Genomic DNA, 26,054 nt, shown 5'->3' on the forward strand with positions numbered 1-26,054 from the left:
AGAGTATTGTGTTCAGTTCTGGGCACCATGTTACAGGGAAAATGTTGTCAAGCTGGAAAGGGGACAGAAGATTTATTGCAATGTTGCCAGGACTAGAGGGTGTGAGCTGTAGGGAGCTGTACAGTAGCCCGGGACTCTATCCCTTGGGTGCAGGAGGATGAGGAGTCATCTTATAGAGGTGTATAAAATCATGAGAGGAATAGAGTCTCTTGCCCAGAGTAGGTGAATCGAAGACCAGAGGATATAGGTTTAAGGTTAAGGTGGAAAGATTTAATAGCAATCTGAGGGGTAGCTTTTTCACACAAAGGGTGGTTGGTGGATGGAACAAGCTGCCAGAGGAGGTAATTGAGGCTGGGACTATCCCAACGTTTAAGATACAGTTAGACAGGTACATGAATAGGACAGGTTTGGAGGAATGTGGACCAAACGCGGGCAGGTGGGACTAGTGTAGCTGGGCATATTAGCCTGTGGGTAAGTTGGGCTGAAGGGCCTGTTTCCATGCTGTATCACTCTATCACTCTATGAGAAAGAGAGGAGAGGGATGCTTATCTAATCATGAGAAAAAACAATCGCGGGAAAATAAGGGAACGGGAGAGGAATTGTCAGGGTTGCCATATCTGTGGAATTCTCTGCCATAGAAGGCAGTGAGAACCAATTCACTGGATGTATTCAAGAGAGAATTGGATGTGGTTCTTAGGGCTAACGGAATCAAGGGATATGGGGAGAAAGCAGGAATGGATTACTGATTCTGGTTGATCAGCCATGATCATATTGAATGGTGGTGCTGGATGGAAGGTATTTCTGCACCTATTTTCTATGATTCTATGTTTCTATATCTAGAAATGAAAGGCATTCCCATAATTGTTTTTCTATCCAATGGTACCCAAACCGTTTTGTGTCTACCTTCGATTTAAACCAGCATCTGGCAGCTAAGGCAGCTAACCTTAAACCAACATCTGGCATCAAACCAGCTAAGGCAGAGCAGGAACGGTACACAGGTCTGGGGTAAATATACAATTAATGTACAATGTGGGCTCATTGGGCACTGACCTCGTATGTAATGGTTTGAAGATTCCCTTGAAGATGATAGAAAATAGTATAAGAAGGCAGACACAAAATGCTGGAGTAGTTCAGGCAGCATCTCAGGAGAGAAAGAATGGGTGACGTTTCGGGTCGAGACCCTTCTTCAGACTAGTTAGTGAAAAGGGAAATGAGAGATATAGGCAAGAGAGATAGAGAACAATGAATGAAAGATATGCAAAAAAGTAATGATGGTAAAGGGAAACTGGTCATTGTTAGCTGTTTGTTGGGTGAAAACGAGAAGCTAGTGCGACTTGGGTGGGGGAGGGATGGAGAGAGCAGGAATGCCGGGTTACTTGATGTTAGAGAAATCAACAACTAGGTCAGGGGTGGCCAAACCGCGGCTCGCGAGCAACATGCGGCTCTTTGACCTTTAATAACAGGCTCTTTGACCTTTAATAAGCGGCTCGTGGAAATATGTTGGCTGAGTTCCTTTTTTCATCACAGTTAATATAAAAGTATAAAAATATAAATATAAATAAGAAAAAATTTCAAGCTTTATAATTATTTACTGGGTATGAATTGAGACCCCATTGGAATAAAACGTAAGTTTAATGTTCATGGTTAATAAAAATATTTAAGAATTTAAATCCTGATTTTAATGCTAAATCTGAGTGAGGCATTGTTCTTTAGTGGTGGGGGAGGGAATGGTGGGAGGCAGAGGGATTAAAGAAATTTCAGGTCAGCAAGGGTTACAGACTGAGGTCATGGGTAAGGGGGTTAAAGATTTGGGTGCTCCGGGGAGTGAGAATGGTCACAGGTGACTTAATGAGTCTAGGCCTGACCGCACTCACGTCAGTGTAACACAAGACGTTGAACTGTGCAGACCTAGTTGGTACACTTCGGATACAAGTTGTATTTAAAGTGTCTGTGAAACTTTTGTGAAGGAAGATGGCGTCATCAAATTGTAAGAGACGAAAATATGAAAATGAAAACAGAAATTTTAAGCCAGAGTGGGAGGAAGATTTTGCATTCACCGTTAAAGGAGGTAAACCTTTGTGCCTTATCTGCCATGTGTCACTCAGTCATTACAAAGCCAATAACTTGAAACGCCACTATGAAACAAATCACAAAAACTTTTCGTATGGTTATCCACCTAAATCAGAAACATGAATAAAACATGAATAAATATTATTGTATACATGCATTTCTTAATATTTATATAAAATTTTTGTAACAAAATGTGTATGTAACAATAAAAACGTGTGTGTAAATTTTGTTCATGTCTTGCGGCTCTCAAACATCTGAACTTTATCGTATGTGGCTCTTACATTAATCAAGTTTGGCCACCCCTGAACTAGGCTGTAAGCCGCCCAAACAAAATATGAGGTGCTGTTCCTCCAATTTGCATTTGGCATCACTCAAACGATGGAGGAGACCTTGGGCAGAAAGGTCTGTATGGGAATGGGAAGGAGAATTAAAGTGTTTAGCAAACGGAACATCAGGTAGGTCCAGGCAGACTGAGAGAAGGTGTTGAGTGATACGATCGCCCAGTCTACATTTTGTCTAGCCGATGTATAAGAGTTCTCATCTTGAATAATGGACACAGTAGATAAGGTTGGAGGAAGTGTAAGTGAACCTCTGCCTAACCTGAAGGGAAGAAAAGCTTTAAACCAGCATCTGCAGGTCCATCCTACACAAAATATAGAACAGATCATTCTTATCGAGTAGAAGGTGACAACGAAGCATGCAGAGATCAAATTTTATCAGGGGACTGTCAGACTGGTCAGAGAACTAGGAAGGGGGAGGGGTGGAGAGAGAGGGAAAGCAAGGGTTACTTGAAGTTAGAGGTCAATATTCATACTCCTGGGGTGTAAGCTGCCCAAGCGAAATGTGAGGAGCTTACAAACATCAGTGTGGGAATGGGAGGGGAAGTTAGAGTGATGATGAGCAACCGGGAGATTAGGTATGTTCAGGCAGACTGAGCAGAGATGCACAGCGAAATGATCGCCGAAACTTCACTTGGTCTCGCCGATATATTTCATATTTTTTTTCATATATATACAGCCGGAAACAGGCCTTTTCGGGCCTCCAAATCCGTGCCGCCCAGCGATCCCCGTACATTAACACTATCCTACACCCACTAGGGACAATTTTTACATTTACCCAGCCAATTAACCTACATACCTGTACGTCTTTGGAGTGTGGGAGGAAACCGAAGATCTCGGAGAAAACCCACGCAGGTCACGGGGAGAACGTACAAACTCCTTCCAGTGCAGCACCCGTAGTCAGGATCGAACCTGAGTCTCCGGCGCTGCATTCGCTGTAAAGCAGCAACTCTTGGTCCACACTTGGACCAGCGGATACAGTGGATGAGGTTGGAGGAGGTGCAAGTGAAACTCTGCCTCACCTGGAAAGACTGTCGAGGTCCTTGGATGGGGTCGAGGGCGGAGATATAGGGACAGATGATGCATCTCCTGCGGTTGCAGGGGGAGTACCTGGGGAGGATGTGGTTTGGGTGGGAAGGGACGAGTCAACCAGGGAGTTGCGGAGGGGAACGGTCACTGCAGAAAGCAGGAAGGGGTGAAGATGTGAAGACGAGGCCAGTAGTGGGATCCCATTGGAGGTGGCGAAAATGTCGGAGGAATAGGTGCTGAATACAAAGGCTGATGGGGTGAAAGGTGAGGACTCTTGTCGCTGTTTTGACTGGGGGTAGGGGGGGGAGCAAGAGCGGAGATATCAAGGAGACCTTGGTGAGGGCCTCATCTATGATGTGGAGGGGAACCCCCATTCTCTAAAGAATGAGGACATCTCAGATGTGCGGCGTAGATAGAGGAATTGGGAATAGAGGGGGATGGGGGAGGGGGTGGGGAGGGTGAGGAGGGGAGAGGGTGTAGGAGGGGAGCGAGGGTAGGGGGAGGGGGGGTGGGGGTTGGGAGGAAGGTGGAGTGGGGGGAGAAAGGAGGTGAGGGGAGGGAGAGAGGGAGAGTCAGGGGGGTAGTGGTTTAGCACTTGGTCGAGTAAATGAATAAACTTGATAATTAAATTGGAGGAAATCAGGCAGTTAAACATTCCTAATTCTCTGTTCCAATCACAACTGCTTGGCCAGATATTCTATTTCAGTTTAAATTAGTTTAGAGATACAACACGGAAACAGGCCCTTTGGCCCATCGATTCCGCACCGACTGGTGATTCCCGCACACTAACACTAACCTTACACACACTGGGGACAACTTATTCTTATACCAAGCCAATTAACCTACAAACCTCTACGTCTTTGGAGTGTGAGAGGAAAGCGAAGATCTCGGAGAAAACCCACGCAGGTCACTGGGACAATGTACAAACTCCGTACAGACAGCACCTGCATTCCGGATCGAATCCGGGTCTCCCTTACAGCAAGCGTTGTAAGGCAACAACTCTACCGCTGTCCCTGTTCAGTTCTCCATTCCTCAGAACTTTAGCTTTCCACATCTGATTAGGGGCAGGACTATTTCCATTCATCAGTAAACATTTACTGTTCAGTCAGTAGATTGCCTCCAAATGTGTCCAAATGCAGTTATAACGTCATCCGGTGATATGTGATAGGAGCAGAGTTAGACCATTCGGCCCCTCAAATCTACTCTGCCATTCAATCATGATTCATCTATCCCATCCTCATAACCCCATCCTCCTGCCTTCTCCCTATAATCCTTGACACCTGCACTAATCAAGAATCAATCTATCTCTGCCTTAAAAATATCAACGGATTTGGCCTCCACAGCCTTCTGTGGCAATGAATTCCACAGATTCACCGCCCTCTGGCTCTCATCCTCATCTCCTTCATGAAAGAATGTCCTTTAATTCTGAGGCTATGACCTCTGTCCTAGACTCTCCAGTAGCGAAACATCCTCTCCACATCCACTCGACCCAAGCCTTACACTATTCTTTTTTTTGTTCTTTTTTGTTGAAAAGCATATGTACAGATAGAAATAAAAGACAAATTTGTTACAAAGTTCTTACATAGCTTCAATTTTTAAATTTTTAAAGAGAGAAAATAAAAAATAAAGAAGAAAGAGAAAAAAACTATAAACTATTGGGAAGTGAGAATATTTAAAAAAATTAAAAAGTATAACTATAAAAATTAAAGGGGGTAGATCCGGGAGACAATAACCACAGTTGTACATCCAACCCTGAACTCAAGTTTCAACTTTTAATTTTATATTTTTATTTTAGTCCTGTGTCAAACCCATTTACTTTTCTAAAAATTCAATAAATGGAGACCATATTTTAAAAAATAAATCAGGTTTGTCAATTTAGGCAAATCTTATTTTTTCCAAATGCAGGGTCTCTGTCATTTCTGTAGTCCACATTTTAATTGTGGGGGTTATTGGTTTTTTCCAAAATCTAAGTATTAATTTTTTCGCAGTTATTAAACTGTAATCAAGAAAATGTACCTGACTTGTTGTAAAGTTTGTAGTATGTTCTGATAATCCTAATATAATTAATTTTGGATCCATATCCAATTGTTTGTTGATAACTTTAGAAACTATTTAAAAATATCCAGCCAGAAAATTTGCATTTTTATGCAAGTTACGAAAATATGAGTTAAATTAGCTTCTTGAAATTGACATTTATCACAAATAGGAGAGATACTAGGAAAAATCCTATTTAATTTAGTCTTCGAATAATGTAATCTATGTATTATTTTAAATTGTATTAAGGAATGTCTAGTATTTAATGAACATTGGTGTATATGTTGTAAACTTTCATCCCATATATCTTGCATTATGAGTTGGTTCAATTCGTCCTCCCAGGCTCGTCTATATGATTCTGATGACGGAATGTCAGTATCTAGGAGAGTATTATAAATAAAGGATATTAATTTATTTGAATTATAATGTCGATTCAGGCATACATCAAGAGTTTCTGGACCTCTAAATTTATATTCTTGCATGTGTAATTTTACATAATCTCTAAGTTGTAAATATCTAAAATAATTATTAACATGTAATCCATACTTCTGCTGTAAATCATGAAAAGAAAGAAAAGTTCCCTTATGATAAAGATCTCCCACCCTTTTAATTCCATAACGTTTCCATTGAGCAAATCCTCTATCTAAGACAGACGGTTTAAAAGAAGGGTTATTCGCAATAGGGAGGAAAGCAGATAATTTACTCAGTTTTAAAGTAAGATTTAATTGTTTCCAGGTACGGATAACACTGTGTATAATCGGATTACCTCCATATGTTTTTTAATTTAAATTTATTGGAGCTAAGAGGATCGCACCAATATCAAATGGTAAACAATCCTCTTTCTCCATCTTTAACCAATCCGGTTGTTGATCAGTGTCATCCAACCAGCGGGTTATATTTTTAATATTAACCGCCCAATAATAAAATAAGAAGTTAGGTAAGGCAATTCCTCCATTAGTTTTAGACTTACATAGATGCCTTTTATTTATTCTATGAGTCTTGTAGTCCCAAATAAAATTAGTAATAATTGAATCCATTTAAAAAAAAAACTTTTTTGGAAGATAGATCGGAATTGCTTGAAATAAGTATAGTAGCTGTCAATAGACAATAGACAATAGACAATAGGTGCAGCAGTAGGCCATTCAGCCCTTCGAGCCAGCACCGCCATTCAATGCGATCATGGCTGATCACTCTCAATCAGTACCCCGTTCCTGCCTTCTCCCCATACCCCCTCACTCCGCTATCCTTAAGAGCTCTATCCAGCTCTCTCTTGAAAGCATCCAACGAACTGGCCTCCACTTCCTTCTGAGGCAGAGAATTCCACACCTTCACCACTCTCTGACTGAAAAAGTTCTTCCTCATCTCCGTTCTAAATGGCCTACCCCTTATTCTTAAACTGTGGCCCCTTGTTCTGGACTCCCCCAACATTGGGAACATGTTTCCTGCCTCTAATGTGTCCAATCCCCTAATTATCTTATATGTTTCAATAAGATCCCCCCTCATCCTTCTAAATTCCAGTGTATACAAGCCCAATCGCTCCAGCCTTTCAACATACGATAGTCCCGCCATTCCGGGAATTAACCTAGTGAACCTACGCTGCACGCCCTCCATAGCAAGAATATCCTTCCTCAAATTTGGAGACCAAAACTGCACACAGTACTCCAGGTGCGGTCTCACCAGGGCCCGGTACAACTGTTGAAGGACCTCTTTGCTCCTATACTCAACTCCTCTTGTTACGAAGGCCAACATTCCATTGGCTTTCTTCACTGCCTGCTGTACCTGCATGCTTCCTTTCATTGACTGATGCACTAGGACACCCAGATCTCGTTGAACTCCCCCTCCTCCTAACTTGACACCATTCAGATAATAATCTGCCTTTCTATTCTTACTTCCAAAGTGAATAACCTCACACTTATCTACATTAAACTGCATCTGCCATGTATCCGCCCACTCACACAACCTGTCCAAGTCACCCTGCAGCCTTATTGCATCTTCCTCACAATTCACACTACCCCCCAGCTTAGTATCATCTGCAAATTTGCTAATGGTACTTTTAATCCCTTCGTCTAAGTCATTAATGTATATCGTAAATAGCTGGGGTCCCAGCACCGAACCTTGCGGTACCCCACTGGTCACTGCCTGCCATTCCGAAAGGGCCCCATTTATCCCCACTCTTTGCTTTCTGTCTGTCAACCAATTTTCTATCCATGTCAGTACCCTACCCCCAATACCATGTGCCCTAATTTTGCCCACTAATCTCCTATGTGGGACCTTGTCGAAGGCTTTCTGAAAGTCGAGGTACACCACATCCACTGACTCTCCCCTATCAATTTTCCTAGTTACATCCTCAAAAAATTCCAGTAGATTTGTCAAGCATGATTTCCCCTTCGTAAATCCATGCTGACTCGGAATGATCCCGTTACTGCTATCCAAATGCTCAGCACTTTCGTCTTTTATAATTGACTCCAGCATCTTCCCCACCACTGATGTCAGACTAACTGGTCTATAATTACCCGTTTTCTCTCTCCCTCCTTTCTTAAAAAGTGGGATAACATTTGCTATCCTCCAATCCACAGGAACTGATCCTGAATCTATAGAACATTGAAAAATGATCTCCAATGCTTCCACTATTTCTAGAGCCACCTCCTTAAGTACCCTGGGATGCAGACCATCAGGCCCTGGGGATTTATCAGCCTTCAGTCCCATCAGTCTACCCAAAACCATTTCCTGCCTAATGTGGATTTCCTTCAGTTCCTCCATCACCCTAGGTTCTCCGGCCCCTAGAACATTTGGGAGATTGTGTGTATCTTCCTCAGTGAAGACAGATCCAAAGTAACGGTTTAACTCGTCTGCCATTTCTTTGTTCCCCATAATAAATTCCCCTGTTTCTGTCTTCAAGGGACCCACATTTGCCTTGACTATTTTTTTCCTCTTCACGTGCCTAAAAAAACTTTTGCTATCCTCCTTTATATTATTGGCTAGTTTACCCTCGTACCTCATCTTTTCTCCCCGTATTGCCTTTTAGTTAACTTTTGTTGCTCTTTAAAAGAGTCCCAATCCTCTGTCTTCCCACTCTTCTTTGCTATGTTATACTTCCTCTCCTTAATTTTTATGCTGTCCCTGACTTCCCTTGTCAGCCACAGGTGCCTCTTACTCCCCTTCGAGTCTTTCCACCTCTTTGGAATAAATTGATCCTGCAACCTCTGCATTATTCCCAGGAATACCTGCCATTGCTGTTCTACCGTCTTCCCTGCTAGGGCCTCCTTCCAGTCAATTTTGGCCAGCTCCTGCCTCATGCCTCTGTAATCCCCTTTGCTATACTGTAATACCGACACTTCCGATTTTCCCTTCTGCCTTTCCATTTGCAGAGTAAAACTTATCATGTTGTGATCACTGCCTCCTAATTGGCTCTTTTACCTCTAGTCCCCTTATCAGATCAGGATCATTACACAACACTAAATCCAGAATTGCCTTCTCCCTGGTAGGCTCCAGTACAAGCTGTTCTAAGAATCCATCTCGAAGGCACTCTACAAACTCTCTTTCCTGGGGTCCATTTCCAACCTGATTTTCCCAGTCTACCTGCATGTTGAAATCTCCCATAATCACCGTAACATTACATTTTTGACACGCCAATTTTATCTCCTGATTCAACTTGCACCCTATGTCGAGGCTACTGTTTGGGGGCCTATAGATAACTCCCATTAGGGTCTTTTTACCCTTACAATTTCTCATTTCTATCCATACTGATTCAACATCTCCTGATTCTATGTCACCCCTTGCAGGGGAATGAATATCATTCCTTACCATCAGAGCAACCCCACCCCCTCTGCCCACCTGTCTGTCTTTTCTATACGTTGTGTACCCCTAAATATTCAGTTCCCAGCCCTGGTCCTCTTGTAGCCATGTCTCAGTGATCCCTACAACATCATACTTGCCCATGACTAACTAAGCCTCAAGCTCATCCACTTTATTTTTTATACTATGCGCATTTAAGTACAACACTTTAACTTCTGTATTCACCTCCCCTCTCACATCGGTCACAATTGGCCCTGCCCTTAATTTCTTTTCCCCTCTAGAACTTCTGTTCCCATTCTTCCGAGAGTCTTTTGCAATATCTCCTGTATTCCCTTTTTTTTACCTCATCTTCATATTCACAATTTGTCAACCCCAGGCCGGGTCATTCATTGTCTTCCCGTCTTTCCCTCCCCCCTTTAGGCCCCACCGCTGCCGAGGCTCCTTCGGCCCATTCAGGCTTTGCCGCTCGGCTTCTCCGCAGTCCGCTGTGGGGCAGGTCGAGCCTGTCTTTCTGCAACGTCGCTCTGGGACTTTGATTCGGCCACATTTGGAGTATCAGTGCAGTTCTGGTCGCCTCCCTTACAGGAAGAACATGGACATTTGGAAAGGGTGCAGAAGAGGTTTGGCAGAATGATGCCTGGATTAGGGGATATTCGCCATTGGGAGAGGTTGGACAGACTTGAATAGTTTTCTCTGGAATGCCCGAGGTTGCAGGGAGATCTGATAGCCTCGCTGATTGCTGCATATCACGTGCACCGCCTTGATTGTTATTTTTGCGATTGCTGAATGTTTCTGAGAAATTACACTGAAACTGGAAGTGCTTCTTGGAATCAATCACAGTCTCAAGAAAAGAACCCACGGTAGGCTTGAACAAGTCGCCACCACTGTATGTTTCTTTTTTTTTTCCTAATCAGATGTGCAGCACTTTGGTCAACGTGGGTTGTTTTTAAATGTGCTATACAAATAAACTTGACTTGACTTGACATCTTAGGGCGTATCCTGAATACGGGTGCTGTCTGTCCGGAGTTTGTACGTTCTCCCCGGGACCTACGTGGGGATTTCTCCAAGATCTTCGGTTTGTAGGTCAATTGGCTTGGCATAATTGTACATTGTCCTTACTGTAACTCGGAGAGTGTAAGTGTGCCGTGATCGTTGGTCGCTGGACTTGTAGTTAACTCTGGGATTTGCCCAAGGCGTCTCGGTACATGAGAGCTCCCAGCGCGGGGCTTGTCGTCAGTCCGGCGAGGTTGAAAGTCCGACTTCAGCGCTGACAGTACAAGAGGAGGCTCCCAGAGAGACCATTCGTCCCATCGTCATCGCTGCAACCCCCCTACAGTTGCTGACGGACGTCTCCTCGACCGGTGAGTGAAACAGATTAATGTCCCAGTGAAACACAAGAAACTAAGAACGCGGGAACATTGAGCAAAAATACAACGCTGGAGGTTCTCATACGGAAGGAGCCGATGTCCATTGCCCTCCAGAGATGCGACCTGCGGCGCTGAGTAACCCCAGTATTTTTGTTTCTGATCACAATTGAGTGTAAATTATAGTCGGAGATAGACACAAAATGCTGGCGTAACTCGGGGACAAACAACATCTCTGGAGAGGAGGAATGGGTGACGTTTAGGGTCGAGACCCTTCTTCACACTAGGTCAGGGTAGACGGACGGCACCTATTTTCTATGTTTTGCTACTCCTGCACCTATTTGCTATGTTTCTTCAAATATCATTGATGTGATTCTCTGTACCTTTTCTATCTTCTCTTTCAGCTGTTCTAATTGTTCACTCTTCCCTGCAACAAATATCATATTAACTGTGGATTTCCGTGCTGCATATCCTGTTCCCTTTATCTCTACTAGTCTTGTTAATCCCTTCTCCAATAACTGCCCCCTTAACGAAAATGCATTAATTCCTTTGCAAGTGCAGAGCACTATTCTGAGTGGCCAACCCTTTAAGGTTAAGCGTCGCCTGAAAGTGACGATAAAGGAAAACAAAGATTACTTTTTCTTCATTCGGGGTTACCACTAACCTATGACCATTTACAACCGTAATATCATCACGTCGGGGCAGTACAGTGGTAGAGTTGTTGCTTTACAGAGCTTTCAGCGCCAGAAACCCGGGTTTGATCCCGACTTGGGGTGCTGTCAGCACGGAGTTGGTACGTTCTCCCGTGACCACTATGGTTTTCTCTGAAATCTTCGGCTTCCGCTCATATTCTAAAGAAGTAGATGTTTGTCGGTTAATTGGCTTTGTATAAATGTAAATTGTCCCGAGTGTTTGGATAGTGTTAATATGCGGAGATCACTGGTCGGTGCGGACTCAGTGAGCCGAAAGGTCTGTTTCTGCGCTGTATCTCCAAACCAAACTAATTGGGTTGGGTTCTCTATAGTTGTGGTCAGTGATAGGTACGTCGAATACCCATTTAACTAAAGCATACAGCATCGATCTCCACATATTACATTAATTGGGTCCCTGAACTACTACAAGACATAAACCTCATTTGTGTCTCTCCCTTTTCATCTCCGGGAAGTGAACCCCAAACACTACAATTCCAAAATGTCCAGGCAATATTTCCCCCTACACATTCCACCGTTTGTCCTATCGTAGTGTGGCTCCATTTGTTCAGGTGGTTGTGTTCCTACCACTGTTTACGAATGTATCCAGTCCGCCCTTTTGATCCTTATTCTAATAGTGCGTCTGATTAAATGTGGTCTATTCGGAGCACTCGTGTTTCCAGCCTAATGCATGCATATTAGAAACATGCAAAGAAACAGAAACAAATCCAGACAATTATTGGTAGTCTGAAGAAGGGTCTCAACCCGAAATGTCACCGATTCTGTCGTATGTCACCCATCACTGACATATGTTGAAAGAATAGGTCGACTGGGCTTGTATTCACTGGAATTTAGAAGAATCAGAGGGTGTCTTCTGGAAACATATACACTTCTTAAAGGATTTGACATGCTCGATGCAGGAAAATTGTTCCCGATGTTGGGGGAGTCCAGAACCAGGGGTCACAATTTAAGAATAAGGGGTAGGCTGTTTGGACTGAGATGAGGAAACATTTCTTCACCCAGAGAGTTGTGAATCTGTGAAATTCTCTGCCACAGAAGGCAGTGAGGGCCAATTCACTGGATGTTTTCAAGAGAGAGTCATATTTAACTCTTCGGGCTAAAGGAATCAAGGGATATGAGAAAAAAGCAGGAATGGGGTACTGATTTTTGATGATCAGACATGATCATACTGAATGGCGGTGCTGGCTCGAAGGACCGAATGGCCTACTCTTGCACTCATTTTTCTATGTTTCCTTCTCTCCAGAGATGCCACGTGGCCCACTGAGTAACTCCAGTATTTTGTGTCTACCTTCAATTTAAACCAGCATCTGCAGTTCTTTCCTACACAATTACTGGTAGTGTTAGTTATAATTCTTTATAGTACTTCAACTAAGTCCAATATTTCCATCTCACAAAGCCTCTCATGTCCAATGGGGTACATGTCTGAGAAACATCCTGTTACAATAACATTAAACGGGCTTGTAGTTAACTCTGGGATTTGCTAAAGGTGTCTCGGCACATGAGAGATCCCAGCGCGGGGCTTGTCGTCAGTCCGGCGAGGTTGAAAGTCCGATTTCAGCACTGACAGTGCAGGAGGAGGCTCCCAGAGAGACCATTCGTCCCATCGTCATCGTTGCAACCGCCCTCCAGCTGCAGGCGGACGTCTCCTTGACCGGTGAGTGAAACAGATTAATGTCCCAGGGAAACACAAGAAACTAAGCACGCGGGAACATTGAGCAAAAATAAAACGGTGGAGGATCTCATACGGAAGGAGGCGATGTCCATTACTCTCCAGAGATGTGACCTGTACCGCTGAGTAACCCCAGTATTTTTGTTTCTGGTCACAATTCAGTGTAAAGTATAGTCGGAGATAGACACAAAATGCTGGCGTAACTCGGGGACAAGCAGCGTCTCTGGGGAGGAGGAATGGGTAACGTTTAGGGTCGAGACCCTTCTTCACACGAGGTCAGGGTAGAGGGACTGCACCTATTTTCTATGTTTTGTTACTCCTGCACCTATTTTCTATCTGCCGTTGTTTCCTACACAATTACTGGTAGTGTTAGTTATAATTCTTTATAGTGCTTCAATTAGGTGCAATATTTCCATCTTGCAATCCCTCTCATGTCCAATGGGGTACGTCTGAGAAACATCCAGTTACAATAACATTAAACGGTTCCACCCATCTGGGCTGGAGGCCAACCCTTTCGAGGAGGATTTTAACTATTTCCTATTTCCTCATTTCCATCCTTCAATACATTTTCTCCTTTTTCCAATCTTTGATCCTCCACTGATCAATGGCCTTATTCTTAAATCCATGCAATCGGTGGAAGCCAGTGCTTTCTTCTCCGCTGCCGTGTGCTGGGGCAGCAGGGCGAAGGACGCAGACGCCAATAGGATTAACAAACTCATCAGGAAGGCTGGCTCCAGCCTGGGGGCAGAGTTGGATTCATGGGAGGTGGTCTAAGAGGGGAGGATGCTCCTCAAATTGCAGAGCATCCTGGACAATACAGCTCACCCCCTCCATGACACGCTGGTCAACATGATGAGTACCTTCAGCAACAGACTAGTTCCAACAAGATGCAGGACAGAACGATACAGGAGATCTTTCTTTCCTGTGACTATCAAACTACACAACTGTTCCCCTTTCTGTCGTGGGGTAGACTGACTCTCCTCCCCCCCCCCCCCCCCCCAAATCTTTGCACATCCCCAATCTTTTCCACTCGTCAGTTCAATTTCATTTTTTAATGTATTTTGTGTTTTATAACTCTTGGTAGATCAATTTCCCTCCTGGGATAAATAAAGCTCTATCGTATCGTACTAACTCCTGCATGTACTTCCAAACTATTTTGGTTCAATTGCAAACCCCTACTTCTTCGGTAATCAATGTACAAATGCAAGAGTGTATTCAATTTTGGGAGTCCCACAAACACTGTCAGTACATCAAAGCCAGCTTACCCAAAAGAGCTGAAAGCGCAAAGGCAGTAATCCATAACTCTTGAGCAATATCTTTAACACCGTCGGAAATATATTCTTGTTCCCAAAAGCAACGTTTAAAATAATTCCCCAATTGTTCCAATCTATAGTCCAAAATGGCAACTTTAAATCCCGAATATACTGTATATACATGTTTTAGTGTTGTTTATTATCATCACATGTGTTAAAGTTCGAATTCTACTAGACAGACACCAATACCATAAAGTGGTAAAATATCAGTCTTTATCACGCCAGCGGGAGTGGGAGAGCTGCAACTAGTATGCTTGCATATTACAGCCACTCGAAGACCCCACTCACCCACAGAGTGTTTGAGCAGCATTTTTATACACCGAATACAATAGTTTTTTAGAAGTGATAACAGAACTAGACACCCCACCCAGTTGGTCTTGCAAGAGGATAGGAGTTCAATGAATCATCACCCACTATCAGTGGCCATTGTCCGAGGTCATTAATTCAGTCTATTAACATAAACACATCTTCCTGGTGCTCAACTTTATGGTGATTGTAAAGGGGCTCATTCTACTCTGTGCTCTTCCTTTGTATCCGTTTCCTGTCCTTTGTAGTTTAGTTTAATTTAGTTTAGAGTTACAGCGCGGAAACAGGCGCTTTGGCCCACCGGGTCAGCGCTGACCAGCGATCGCCGCACACTAACACTATCGTACACACACTAGGAAGAATGTACAATTTTACCAAGTCAATTAACCTGCAAACCTGTAAGTGTTTGGCGTGTGGGAGGCAACCGGAGCACGGGGAGATAACCCACGCAGGTCTTGGGGAGAACGTACAAACTCCGTACACACAGCACCCATAGTGAGGATCGAACCTGGATCTTTGGATTGTAAGGTAGTAACACTACTGCTGTGCCACTGTGATGCCCTTAACCTTGTGTCTTACCTCACTGTACCAGCACCTGTCTTACACATCCCATCGTGAGAGTAAGTGATATTTTGGTACCTTACTGTGTTAGTACTTATTGTCTTACATATTGCATCGCAACTGTCTCTGACGCCTTAAGCTGCATTTGTACACAATGTCTTAACTCTTCACCCATCTTGCCCAGCAAAGTCACCACGTTTACTTTTTCCTCCACTTTGTTCTTTTGGTGACACAACTTCCGGTCGCCTGACAACAATATAGGATCTACTCTATGGCTGGTAAAATTGAACCCACTTACCCGATTAGGAGCCACATTGTTGACGATTGTCCTGTGTCAGACCTTGTTGGCAGCGCAAAATGTTGGAGAGAATTTTATGTTTAACCTGTACCCTGAATCTGGCATTCACATAGGGTGTAGCTGTGCTCTTAATTACGGCTCAGTTAGGAACAGACACAAAGAACATCTCGTGGAGCTGTGGTGCATTTCTCAAAGAAGTCGGTTTATGCAAGGGTTTAACAGTGTGCACGGGCAAACACTCTGAGAGAACACAGTGTTTCAAAGCTACACATCACCAACTGCATTTTTTATATGCACGCGACATGACAGTTTAGTTTAGAGATACAGCGTGGAAACAGGAGGAGATATGACTTTTTTTGCCTTCCATCACAGAGGAGGTGCCTGGAGGAGTCACTGTGATGGTTGTTTACGTTAAACTTATGTAATTGTGTGCTTTGTGTTCTTTACTGTCATGACTGTACGTCAGCGACATTTCATTCAAATTTATTTTGAATGACAATAAATGTTTCAATTCAATTCAATTCGTATGTTGGCCTCTCCATCATGCAAGACCTTAGGTCAAAAATATTGCAAACAACTCATCTTCTTTGTAATTTGCATAATTTACTACGTCAAATTTCCCCCTCTTGGTAGACACAAAATACTGGAGTAACTCTGCTGGACAGGCAGCATCTCTGGATAGAAGCAATGGGGATGCAAAATATCACCCACTCCTTCTATCCAGAGATGCTGCCTGTACAGCTGTTACTCCAGCATTTTGTGTCTATCTTCAGTTTTAACTAGCATCTGCAGTTACTTCCGACACCATCCCCCTCTTGGTACTTGGCCACATCTAAGGAAGCCATATAAATAACTAATCTAATATATATCTGGAACTCAGCTTGTTATATTTTATTCCGCTTTCTGTTTCAGGTCACTGGTGTTTCCTGAGTGTCCGCTCCCAGTTCAACAATGAGTGAGATCTTGCAACTGGCCACTCTGGGCCGTCCTTTCCAATTGGGAATGCTGTACGACTGCCGATCGGACACTCTGATCCCAGGTACTGCAATGTCATCACACAAATCAGTTTGGTCAATGCGGTGCCATAAGTTCAAGTTGCCAATCTTACCATGGTGACTTTGACTCTGTGAGTTTCAGTGCAGTTTCCCGATGGGATAAGGATGGTTTGCAAATTAAGTTGCTGAACCCTAGTAAGGCTGATTTACAATATCATTGCCAGATGTTGCATTTTGGGAAGTCAAACGAGGACTGGACCTCAGAGCGCCATGAGGAACATGGTAGAGCAGATGGATCCAGCAGTACAGGTACATATTTCCCTGAAAGTAGCATTACACATAGATAAGGGGGCAAAGGATGCTGTTGGTACATTGGATTTCACCAGTCAGGTTACTGAAAACAGAACATTGGACACAAAATGTTAGAGTAATTCAGCAGGTCAGCCAACATCTATAGAGAAAAGGAGTAGGTGCTCATTTTCTCCGGAGATGCTGTCTGACCCGCTGAGTTACTCCCAACTTTTTTTGTGTCTATCTTCTGTTTAAACCAGCATCCGCAGTTCCTTCAGACACATAGAATATTGGCTGTTATGTTGCAATTGTACAAAACATTCGTGAGGCCACATTTGGAGTACTCTGAAGGAGAACTGGTCACTGTTCGAGGAAGCATGTCATTGAGCTGGAAAGAAGCAGAGATTTACGAGATGTTGCTAGAACCTGAAGGCTTTGGCTATTGGACAGGCTAGGACTTTATTCCTTGGAGCGCAGGACACAGAAGGGTGGTCATACAGATGTGTTTAAAATCATCAGGGGAATAGATAAATTGGACGCTCAGAGACATTTCCCCAGGGTAGGGAAATCAAGAACCAGAGGACTTTGGTTTAAGGTGAGAGGAGCCTGATTTAATTCGAAGCTATGGGACAATGTTTACACCCGGAGGGTGATGGGTATATGGAATGTGCTGCCAGGGGAGGTAGTTGAGGCAGGTACTCTTACAGCATTTTAAACACACTTGGACAAGTCCATGGATAGGAAAGATTTTGAGGAAGATAGACACAAAATGCTGGAGTTACTCAGCGGGACAGGCAGCATCTCCAGAGAGAAGCCATTCCTTCTCTCCAGAGATGCTGCCTGTCCCTCTGAGTTACTCCAGCATTTTGTGTTTATCTTCGATTTAAACCAGCATCTGCAGTTCTTTCCTTCACAAGGTTATGAGAAAATGGGCTAGCTTAGATAGGGCATGTTGGTCAATATGGACAATTTTGCTCTATGATTATTAGACAGAATCTGGTAAAAAGTACACTGGGATCACCTACTTGCAAGTTACTCCACATCTGGTTAGTGGGAGTCAATCAGGGCCAATGTGTTCCCATGGCAGGTAAAGGTAAGGACAGCAATTCAAAAGTACCCCAGTTATTAAGGCGTAATGGAGGTTGGATATAAGAAAGCATATGATAGGAATGGAAAAGCATTGCACATAGATAGGGGGGCAAAGAATCTGTTGGTACATTGGATTTCAGCAGTCAGATTACTGAGAATAGAACATTGGACACAAAATGTTAGACCAGCTTAGATAGTGAGGGAGGATTTCCCTCTGGATTGTCCAAAGTGTCGTGGGGGGACAAACTTGAAAAAGTGATTTGTGTAGGGAGGGTGTCTAGGTTAAGGAAAATCACAAGCAGATTAGGTTATATTAAGGGCGGGAGGGTAACCAGACAACCAATAAGGCCCAGAAGGCTGTGAACCATTGCAGCAGGGTCTTGATTAGTTGGCCAGGCGGGCTGAGAATTTAATACAGAAAAATACGAGGTGTTGCATTTTGGAAAGTCTAACATGGATAGGACCGAAACAGTGTATGGTTGGACTCTGGGGAGTGTTGTAGTGTAGAGTGGTCTGGGAGTGCAGGTGCATGGTTCCTTGAAGGTGGAGTTGCAGGTAGTCAAAAAGGCTTTTGGCACATTGGCCTTCAGCAGTCAGAGGATTGAGGATAGAAGTTGGGAGGTCATGTTGCAGTTATATGTGATGTTGGTGAGATCACATTTAGAGTATTGTGTTCAGTTCTGGGCACCATGTTATAGGAAATATGTTGTCAAGCTGGAAAGTGTACAAAGAAGATTTACAGGGATTTGCCAGAACTCAAAAGTCTGAGCTATAGGGAGAGGTTGAGTAGGCTGGGATTCCATTACTTGGAGGGCAGGATTACTTGGAGATGCAGAAAAGACCTTATAGAAGTGTATAAAATCATGAGAGGAATCGATCGGGTAGATGCACAGGGTATCTTGCCCAGAGTAGGTGAATTGAGGATCAGGGGACAAAGGATTAAGGTTAAAGGGAAAAGATTCAATAGGAATCTGAGGTATAACGTTTTCACACAAAGGTTGGTGGGTGTGTGGAATGAGCTGCCAGAGGAGGTAGTTGAGGCAGGGACTATTGCAATATTTAATAAAGTTTGAGAGGAACATGGATAATACTGGTTTGGCAGGAATATGGCCAAACACAGGTTGATCGGACTAGTGTACCTGAGACATGTTGGCCAGTGTGGGGAAATTGGGCCAAAGGGCCTGTTTCCAAGCTGTATGAATCTATGACTATGACTCCAAATTGAAAACTGTTCAAGGAGTTAGAACAAGTCGGGGGTTCTGAAATTAATTGCTCTTATCCGTATTTAACAAAGAGAAGCACATGGCAGAGAAGTCAATTATTCTGATAGTAACATTCTAGGACTTTATTATGAGAAAGGATGTCTCACTGTCACAAAAGTGAATAATAATGGCCAGTTGATGTATCTGAGAGGCAGTGGGAGATCAGGGAGGAGGCAATTTGGTCCCAGACTGTGGTCACAGGTAAGGTGCCATCCTCAGCATACCAGCCAGCATCTGCAAGAGAGAAGCCGTTAATGTTCCAGGTCAGAGATTACTCATCAGATCTGCGACAGGGCGAAAACAATCTAGATGCAGAAAAGACATGGCATGGTGACATAGCCATAGAGCTACTGCCTTACAGCACCAGCGACCTGGGTTCCATCCTGTCTACGGGTGCTGTCTGTACGGGGTATGTACGTTCTCCCGTGACCTGCGTAGGGTTTCTCCGAGATCTTCAGATTCCTTTCGCACTCCAAAGACGTAGAGGTTTGTAGGATAATTGGCTTGGTGTAATGTGAATATTGTACCGGGTGTGTGCAGTTTGGTAGTGTTAATATGCGGGGATCGCTGGTCGATGCGGACACGCTGTTTCTGTGTTGTATCTCTAAACTAATCTAAAGGTTTGAGAGGGATTGAAATGACAAAGAGAATATCTCTGATAGAGTCATAGTCATAATGTGGAAACAGGCCCTTCGGTCCAACTTGCCCACACCGGCCAACATGACCCAGCTACACTAGTCCCACTTGCCTGCGTTTGGTCCATATCCCTTCAAACTTGTTCTATCCGTGTACCTGTCTAACTGTTTCTTAAACGTTGGGGTAGCCCCAGCCTCGTCTACCCCCTCTGGCTGCTTGTTCCATATACCCACCACTCTTTGTGTGAAAAAGTTACCCCTTAGTTTCCAATTAAATCTTTTCCTCCTCACCTTGAACCTATGGTCCCCTGGTCCTTGATTCCCCCACTCCAGGCAAGAGATTCTGTGTATCTGATAGGGTTGGGACAAAGAATATATGTGGGATATACTAGAGGACAGAGGATCTAGGGGGATAGAGGAACTGAAAGAAATTTGCATTAGGCGAGAAATAGTATTGGGTGGACTGATGGGACTGAAGGTTGATAAATCCCCAGGACCTGAAGGTCTGCATCCCAGGGTACTCAGGGAGGTGGCTCGAGAAATAGTGGATGCATTGGTGATCATTTTCCAATGTTCAATAGATTCAGGATCAGTTCCTGTGGATTGGAGGATAGCTAATGTTATCCCACTTTTCAAGAAAGGAGCAAGAGAGAAAACAGGGAATTACAGACCAGTTAGCCTAACATCGGTGGTGGGTAAGATGCAGGAGTCAATTAACATGGATTTATGAAAGGGAAATTATGCTTGACTAATCTTCTGGAATTTTGTGAGGATATGACGTAAAATGGATGAAGGGGAGCCAGTGGATGTCATGTATCTAGACTTTCAGAAAACCTTTGATAAGGTCCCACATGGGAGAATGGTGATCAAAATTAGAGCACATGGTATTGGGGGTAGAGTGTTGACATGGATAGAGAATTGGTTGGCAGACAGGAAGCAAAGAGTAGGAGTAAACAGGTCCTTTTCAGAATAGCAGGCAGTGGCGAGCGGAGTGCCGCAAGGCTCGGTGTTGGGGCCGCAACTATTTACCATGTATATTAATGATTTGGATGAAGGAATTAGAAGTAACACCAGCAAGTTTGCAGACGACACAAAGCTTGGTGGCAGTGTGAACTCCGAAGAGGATGTTAGGAGGTTGCAGAGTGACCTGGACAGGTTGAGTGAGTGGGCAGATGCATGGCAGATGCAGTGTAATGTAGATAAATGTGAGGTTATCCACTTTGGCAGCAAACACAAGGAGGCTCATTATTATCTCAATGGAGTCAGGTTAGGTCAGGGGGAAGTGCAGCGAGACCTGGGTATCCTTGTACACCAGTCACTGAATGTTGGCGTGCAGGTACAGCAGGCAGTGAAGAAAGCTAATGGCATGTTGGCCTTCATAACAAGAGGATTTCAGTATAGGAGTAAAGAGGTTCTTCTGCAGTTGTATAGGGTCCTGGTAAGGCCCATGTGGAGTATTGTGTACAGTTTTGGTCTCCTAATTTGAGGTAGGACATCCTTGTTATTGAGGCAGTGCAGCGTAGGTTCACGAGATTGATCCCTGGGTTGGCGGGACTGTCATATGAGGAAAGATTGAAAAGACTAGGCTTGTATTCACTGGAGTTTATAACGATGAGAGGGGATCTTATAGAGACATATAAAATTATAAAAGGGCTGGACAAGGTAGATGCAGGAAAAATGTTCCCCTGTTGGGGGAGTCCAGAACCAGGGGCCACAGTCTTAGAATAAAGGGGAGGCCATTTAAAACTGAGGTGAGAAGGAACTTTTTCACCCAGACATTTGTGAATTTGCGGAATTCTCTGCCACAGAGGGCGGTGGAGGCCAAATCACTGGATGAATTTAAGAGAGAGTTAGATAGCTTTGGGGGCTAGTGGAATCAATGGATATGGGGATAAGTTGGGCACAGGTCACTGATTGTGGATGATCAGCCATGATCACAATGAATGCCCTCCTCCTGCACCTATTTTCTATGTTTCTGTTTCTAACCACAAAACACAGAGAATGAATCTACTGAATAAACATTGTTTTCTTTGATTAATTTCTACTGGTTGATCCAATTTTACAGTTTTGATCGCTGTTTTATTCTATAGGTGTCACCTTGTGGGACTTACAGACACTGCAGAGCAACCTTGATGGTCATGATAAGCCCAGCACCGAGTTTCACATCATTGCATCAGACTCCATGGAGAGGAAAGCCGCTGCCCTCAATGTGTCAGGGTCACTGAAGGTGAGTCTCCTGGGTGGGTTAGTGGAGGTGAAAGGGTCGGCAAAATATCTCAGTGACACAAAGGAATCTAAGCAACAAGCACGAGTTACCCTTCAGTACAAAACAACAACCAGGTTTGAGCAACTGACGATGAATCACTTAGGGAGACAGAATATTACCTACCCGGGTGTGTTTGATGAGGGCTCAGCCACCCATGTCATTATAGCAGTGCTCTATGGGGCCCAGGCCTTCTTTGTGTTTGACCAAATGGCTTCATCAGCAGAGAACACACAGGATATTCAGGGTAACATGGAGGCAATGATTAAACATCTCCCTCAGATTGCGATTCAGCTCGAAGCCACCGTAAAAATGACAAAAGAACAAAAGTCTCATTCTGAGAAATTTAGCTGCACCTTTTATGGGGATTTCTCACTGAAGAACAATCCCACCACCTTCAAAGATGCCATCAATATCTACAGAACACTCCCAACCCTCCTCGGCCCAGGTGGAGAGCATTCAGTGCCCATCACTGTCTGGCTCTATCCTCTCAATAAACTCGACTCAAAAGCTGCCCAGCTGGTGAGGGAGATCAGCGTGGGACTGGTCAATCGCTGTCAGAGTGTCCTGGAACAGCTCAGTGAGGCCGTGATGAGGTGCAATGACTTGATGAAAGAAAGTGTCGCCGTTCAGTTTCCTGAGATCAGGAATAGGATACTGCACTTTCGAGAAATGTGTCTGGAGTACACACTAGTTTTCCAGGGGAATTTGGCGAGGGTTCTGCCATCCATTCGGAGCGGCAGGGTGGAGGAAGGATTACTGGTGAATATACTGAAGAACAGGGAACAGTCACCATTCAAACACCAGGCACTGACCACGTGGCTGGATGACAAGGAACGGGAGATGAAGGTAGTGAGACGTTACCTCAGCGGATTTAAAGATGTACCAATTGTGAAATCAATGGGCGAGTTGGATGACAAGTTGATGGATCTAGCAACAGATTATGTTGTCTGCTTCACATTTACAACATTACATCGGGAGGACTTCTACCTGTCAGAGGCAAAAAACCACCTCCAATCTCTCACAGCTCAGAACATGCAGGTACCCAATCCTGCTGACAGAGCCTGTGCAACAGGACACAGCGAGCACTGGTTTAATTCACGGTCTGTCTCGCAGAAAATGAACGAGCTATTCCGATCATTCCTGGATTTTGCCACAGCCAATAGTGCAGATGAGAAAGTAAAATTCCTTGTTAGTTCTGTGCAGAATGACAGCAAAGTGGGAGCATCCATTTACCTGTATGAGAGAGGGTTTCTGGAGAACCAGTGCTTTGAACCCCCGTCACAGCTAGAGATACCGACGGTTAGTGGAACAACTCATGACAGTGTGACGCTGCAGTTACAGCCACCAAGATGTGGTGCCGGTAAGGTTGTGGGCTACAAGGTAGAATACCAAGTTAGCCAGCAGGAGGAATGGACAATTCTGGACACACCTGATCAATGCCACTCCTTCACAATACCTGGGTTACAGCCACACCAGGAGTATCACATTCGATACAGAGCAGTGACCAAGGTAGGGGTCAGCAAGGCTAGTGAGAGCTACAAGAGCTTCACCCGGCCGGCAAGCCCACCTGGTAATCCGGTCTTCCAGGATTGTTCACCCAATCCAACACTGCACTGGGACAGACCAAGTCAGATTGGAGCTGATGTTAATATAATTCGATACAGCATTGAATATAGAGAAGAACCGTTAGCTAATTTCAACAAGAAAGGTGGATCATGGGAGGAAGTTAAGACAACAGACACACAATGCTCCTATCGTTTAGAGGGACTGAAACCCACGACTGTCTACCGAGTCCGGGTGTCTGCTGAGTGCAGAAAAACAGGATCTAGTGCAGCAAGTGAGGAGGTTTCAATAAAAATAGAAACCACATCAGTCAGAATAGCCCAGAAACTTCTCAACGACACTCAATTAATATCCAAAGGAAACCCTTCCATTTACAAGCTCAAACTACAGAAGGAGGTAGCTGATAAATCCAAACAGCTTATGAAATGCTCCGTTGGAAAACCCACCACAAAACACACAATGAAGACAATTATGGTTCTGGGAGCAACTGGGTCAGGAAAGACATCCCTCATCAATGGGATGATCAATTACATCTTGGGCGTGGAATGGGGAGACAACTTCAGATACAAGTTAATACGGGAAGAGACAGGAAAATCCCAGGCTGAGAGTCAGACATCCTCCATCACTGCCTACCAGCTCCATCATCACGTAGGATTTAACATCGATTACTCTCTGACCATCATTGACACGCCAGGATTCGGAGACACCAGGGGCATCAGCCGGGATCAACAGATCACTGAGCAAATCCGTGAGTTCTTCACTTCCCCACAGGGTGTTGATCAGATCGACGCCGTGTGCTTTGTTACTCAAGCCTCCCTGCCTCGCCTGACTCACACACAGAAATATGTCTTTGATTCAATTCTTTCTATTTTTGGCAAAGATATTGCAGAGAACATTCAGATCCTGGTGACGTTTGCAGACGGACAGCTTCCCCCCGTTCTGGATGCCCTGAAATTAGCTGATATACCGTGTCTCAAAGACAAAACGGGTCTGCCAGTACACTTCAAGTTTAACAATTCAGCCATTTTTGCCCAGCGTCCAACCTCTGGAAACTGTGGCAACGAGTGCAGATCCAATGACAGCGGAGTAGGGGGAGAGAACGATGATAACTTTGATGCAATGTTTTGGAAGATGGGAGCAAACAGTATGAAGACATTCTTCATAGCTCTGAACACAATGGAAACCAGAAGTTTGAGTTTAACGAGAGAGGTTCTGAAGGAACGTAAGCAGTTAGAAGTTGCAGTGGTGGGTTTGCAGATTCAGATCCGAATTGGTCTCGCCAAACTGGAAGAACTCAGGAAAACGCAACAAGCTCTGAACCAACACCAGACCGAGCAGGATGCAAATAAAGATTTTGAATATGTGATTGATGTTACAATTCCAGTAAAGATAGATATCAGCAGGACTGGTACTTATATAACCAACTGTCAGAAATGTTTCTTTACCTGCCATTATCCCTGCGCCATTCCTAACGACAATCGTAAACGTTGTTGTTCTATAATGGACCGAAAAGGGAACTGTACGGTCTGCCCGGACAAGTGCATCTGGAAAGTTCACTTCAACCAAAAGTACAAGTTTGATTATGTTACGAAAAAGGAGAAGAAGGCATACAGTGTGCTGAAAGAAAAGTACGAGAAGGCCTATGGTGCGAAGATGTCCCAGCAGAATATTATGGAAACACTTAAGCATGAGTTTGATGAGGTTGAGAACACAGTTCTGGCGCTGATTGAACAATTATCGGGCAGCATTAGACGTCTTGAAGAAATAGCTCTGAGGCCAAACCCATTATCCACCCCAGTTTACATTGACCTCATGATTCAGTCTGAGAAAGAAGAGGCGAAGCCTGGGTTCATGGAGCGAATTGAGAGACTGAGTGAAGTAAAGGATCGGGCAGAGTTAATACAAAAGGTAGCAAATAATGAGGGAGGTCCAATGGTTGGGAAAAGTGCTGGAAAAAAGCCAGAAGTAATATTTTCTAATGTGAAACATTGGTTCACTCCCAATGTAGAAGATAAACATGCCAACTGTTCCCAATAGAGGGTGCAAATTTTCACTCAGCCCATAAACAATCCATTGTTCTAATTCCCCTTCCTTCTCCTGCTTCACCTTCCCACAGCCTCTCACACCACACCTTGCTTCCTCAATGCTGCCCCACCCTCACCCGCTAGCTGCCACCCCCCTGGTCCGTGGCTTGTCACTACCAGGCGCTACTTGGAGTGGCTTCTCATCCAAGTACCACGTCAGTACTTCAGTAGAGCCTGAAGAATCTATCCACAACCCTTCCCGTTCCACGTCCCTGCGCGGAAAGCTCACCTAAATCACAGCGCCCATTTCTTCACGAGACAGGCTATCCCCAGCACCAGTTCCTAACCATCTTCCCCAACCCCTGGGTACAGGAACAATGGTGGAGACTTTGAAGCAGGCAGGCAGAGTGCAGGTTTGCAGGGACCGATTGAAAATGTTTGT

At 44.2% G+C, this 26,054-nt stretch overlaps 1 protein-coding gene across 1 annotated transcript; it reads left to right on the plus strand.

The window, feature by feature from the left end:
* Positions 1-16,438: 16,438 nt before the first annotated feature.
* On the plus strand, positions 16,439-25,466 carry LOC144590944 (uncharacterized; the record flags this gene model as incomplete). Its single annotated transcript, XM_078395302.1, has 3 exons — positions 16,439-16,526; positions 21,850-24,624; positions 24,679-25,466. Coding segments are annotated over exons 1-3 (3,651 nt in total), but the record flags the coding sequence as incomplete, so codon positions are not given.
* Positions 25,467-26,054: the final 588 nt, after the last annotated feature.

This window comes from Rhinoraja longicauda, unplaced genomic scaffold, assembly GCF_053455715.1.
Source record: "Rhinoraja longicauda isolate Sanriku21f unplaced genomic scaffold, sRhiLon1.1 Scf000416, whole genome shotgun sequence".
Lineage (NCBI taxonomy): Eukaryota > Metazoa > Chordata > Chondrichthyes > Rajiformes > Arhynchobatidae > Rhinoraja > Rhinoraja longicauda.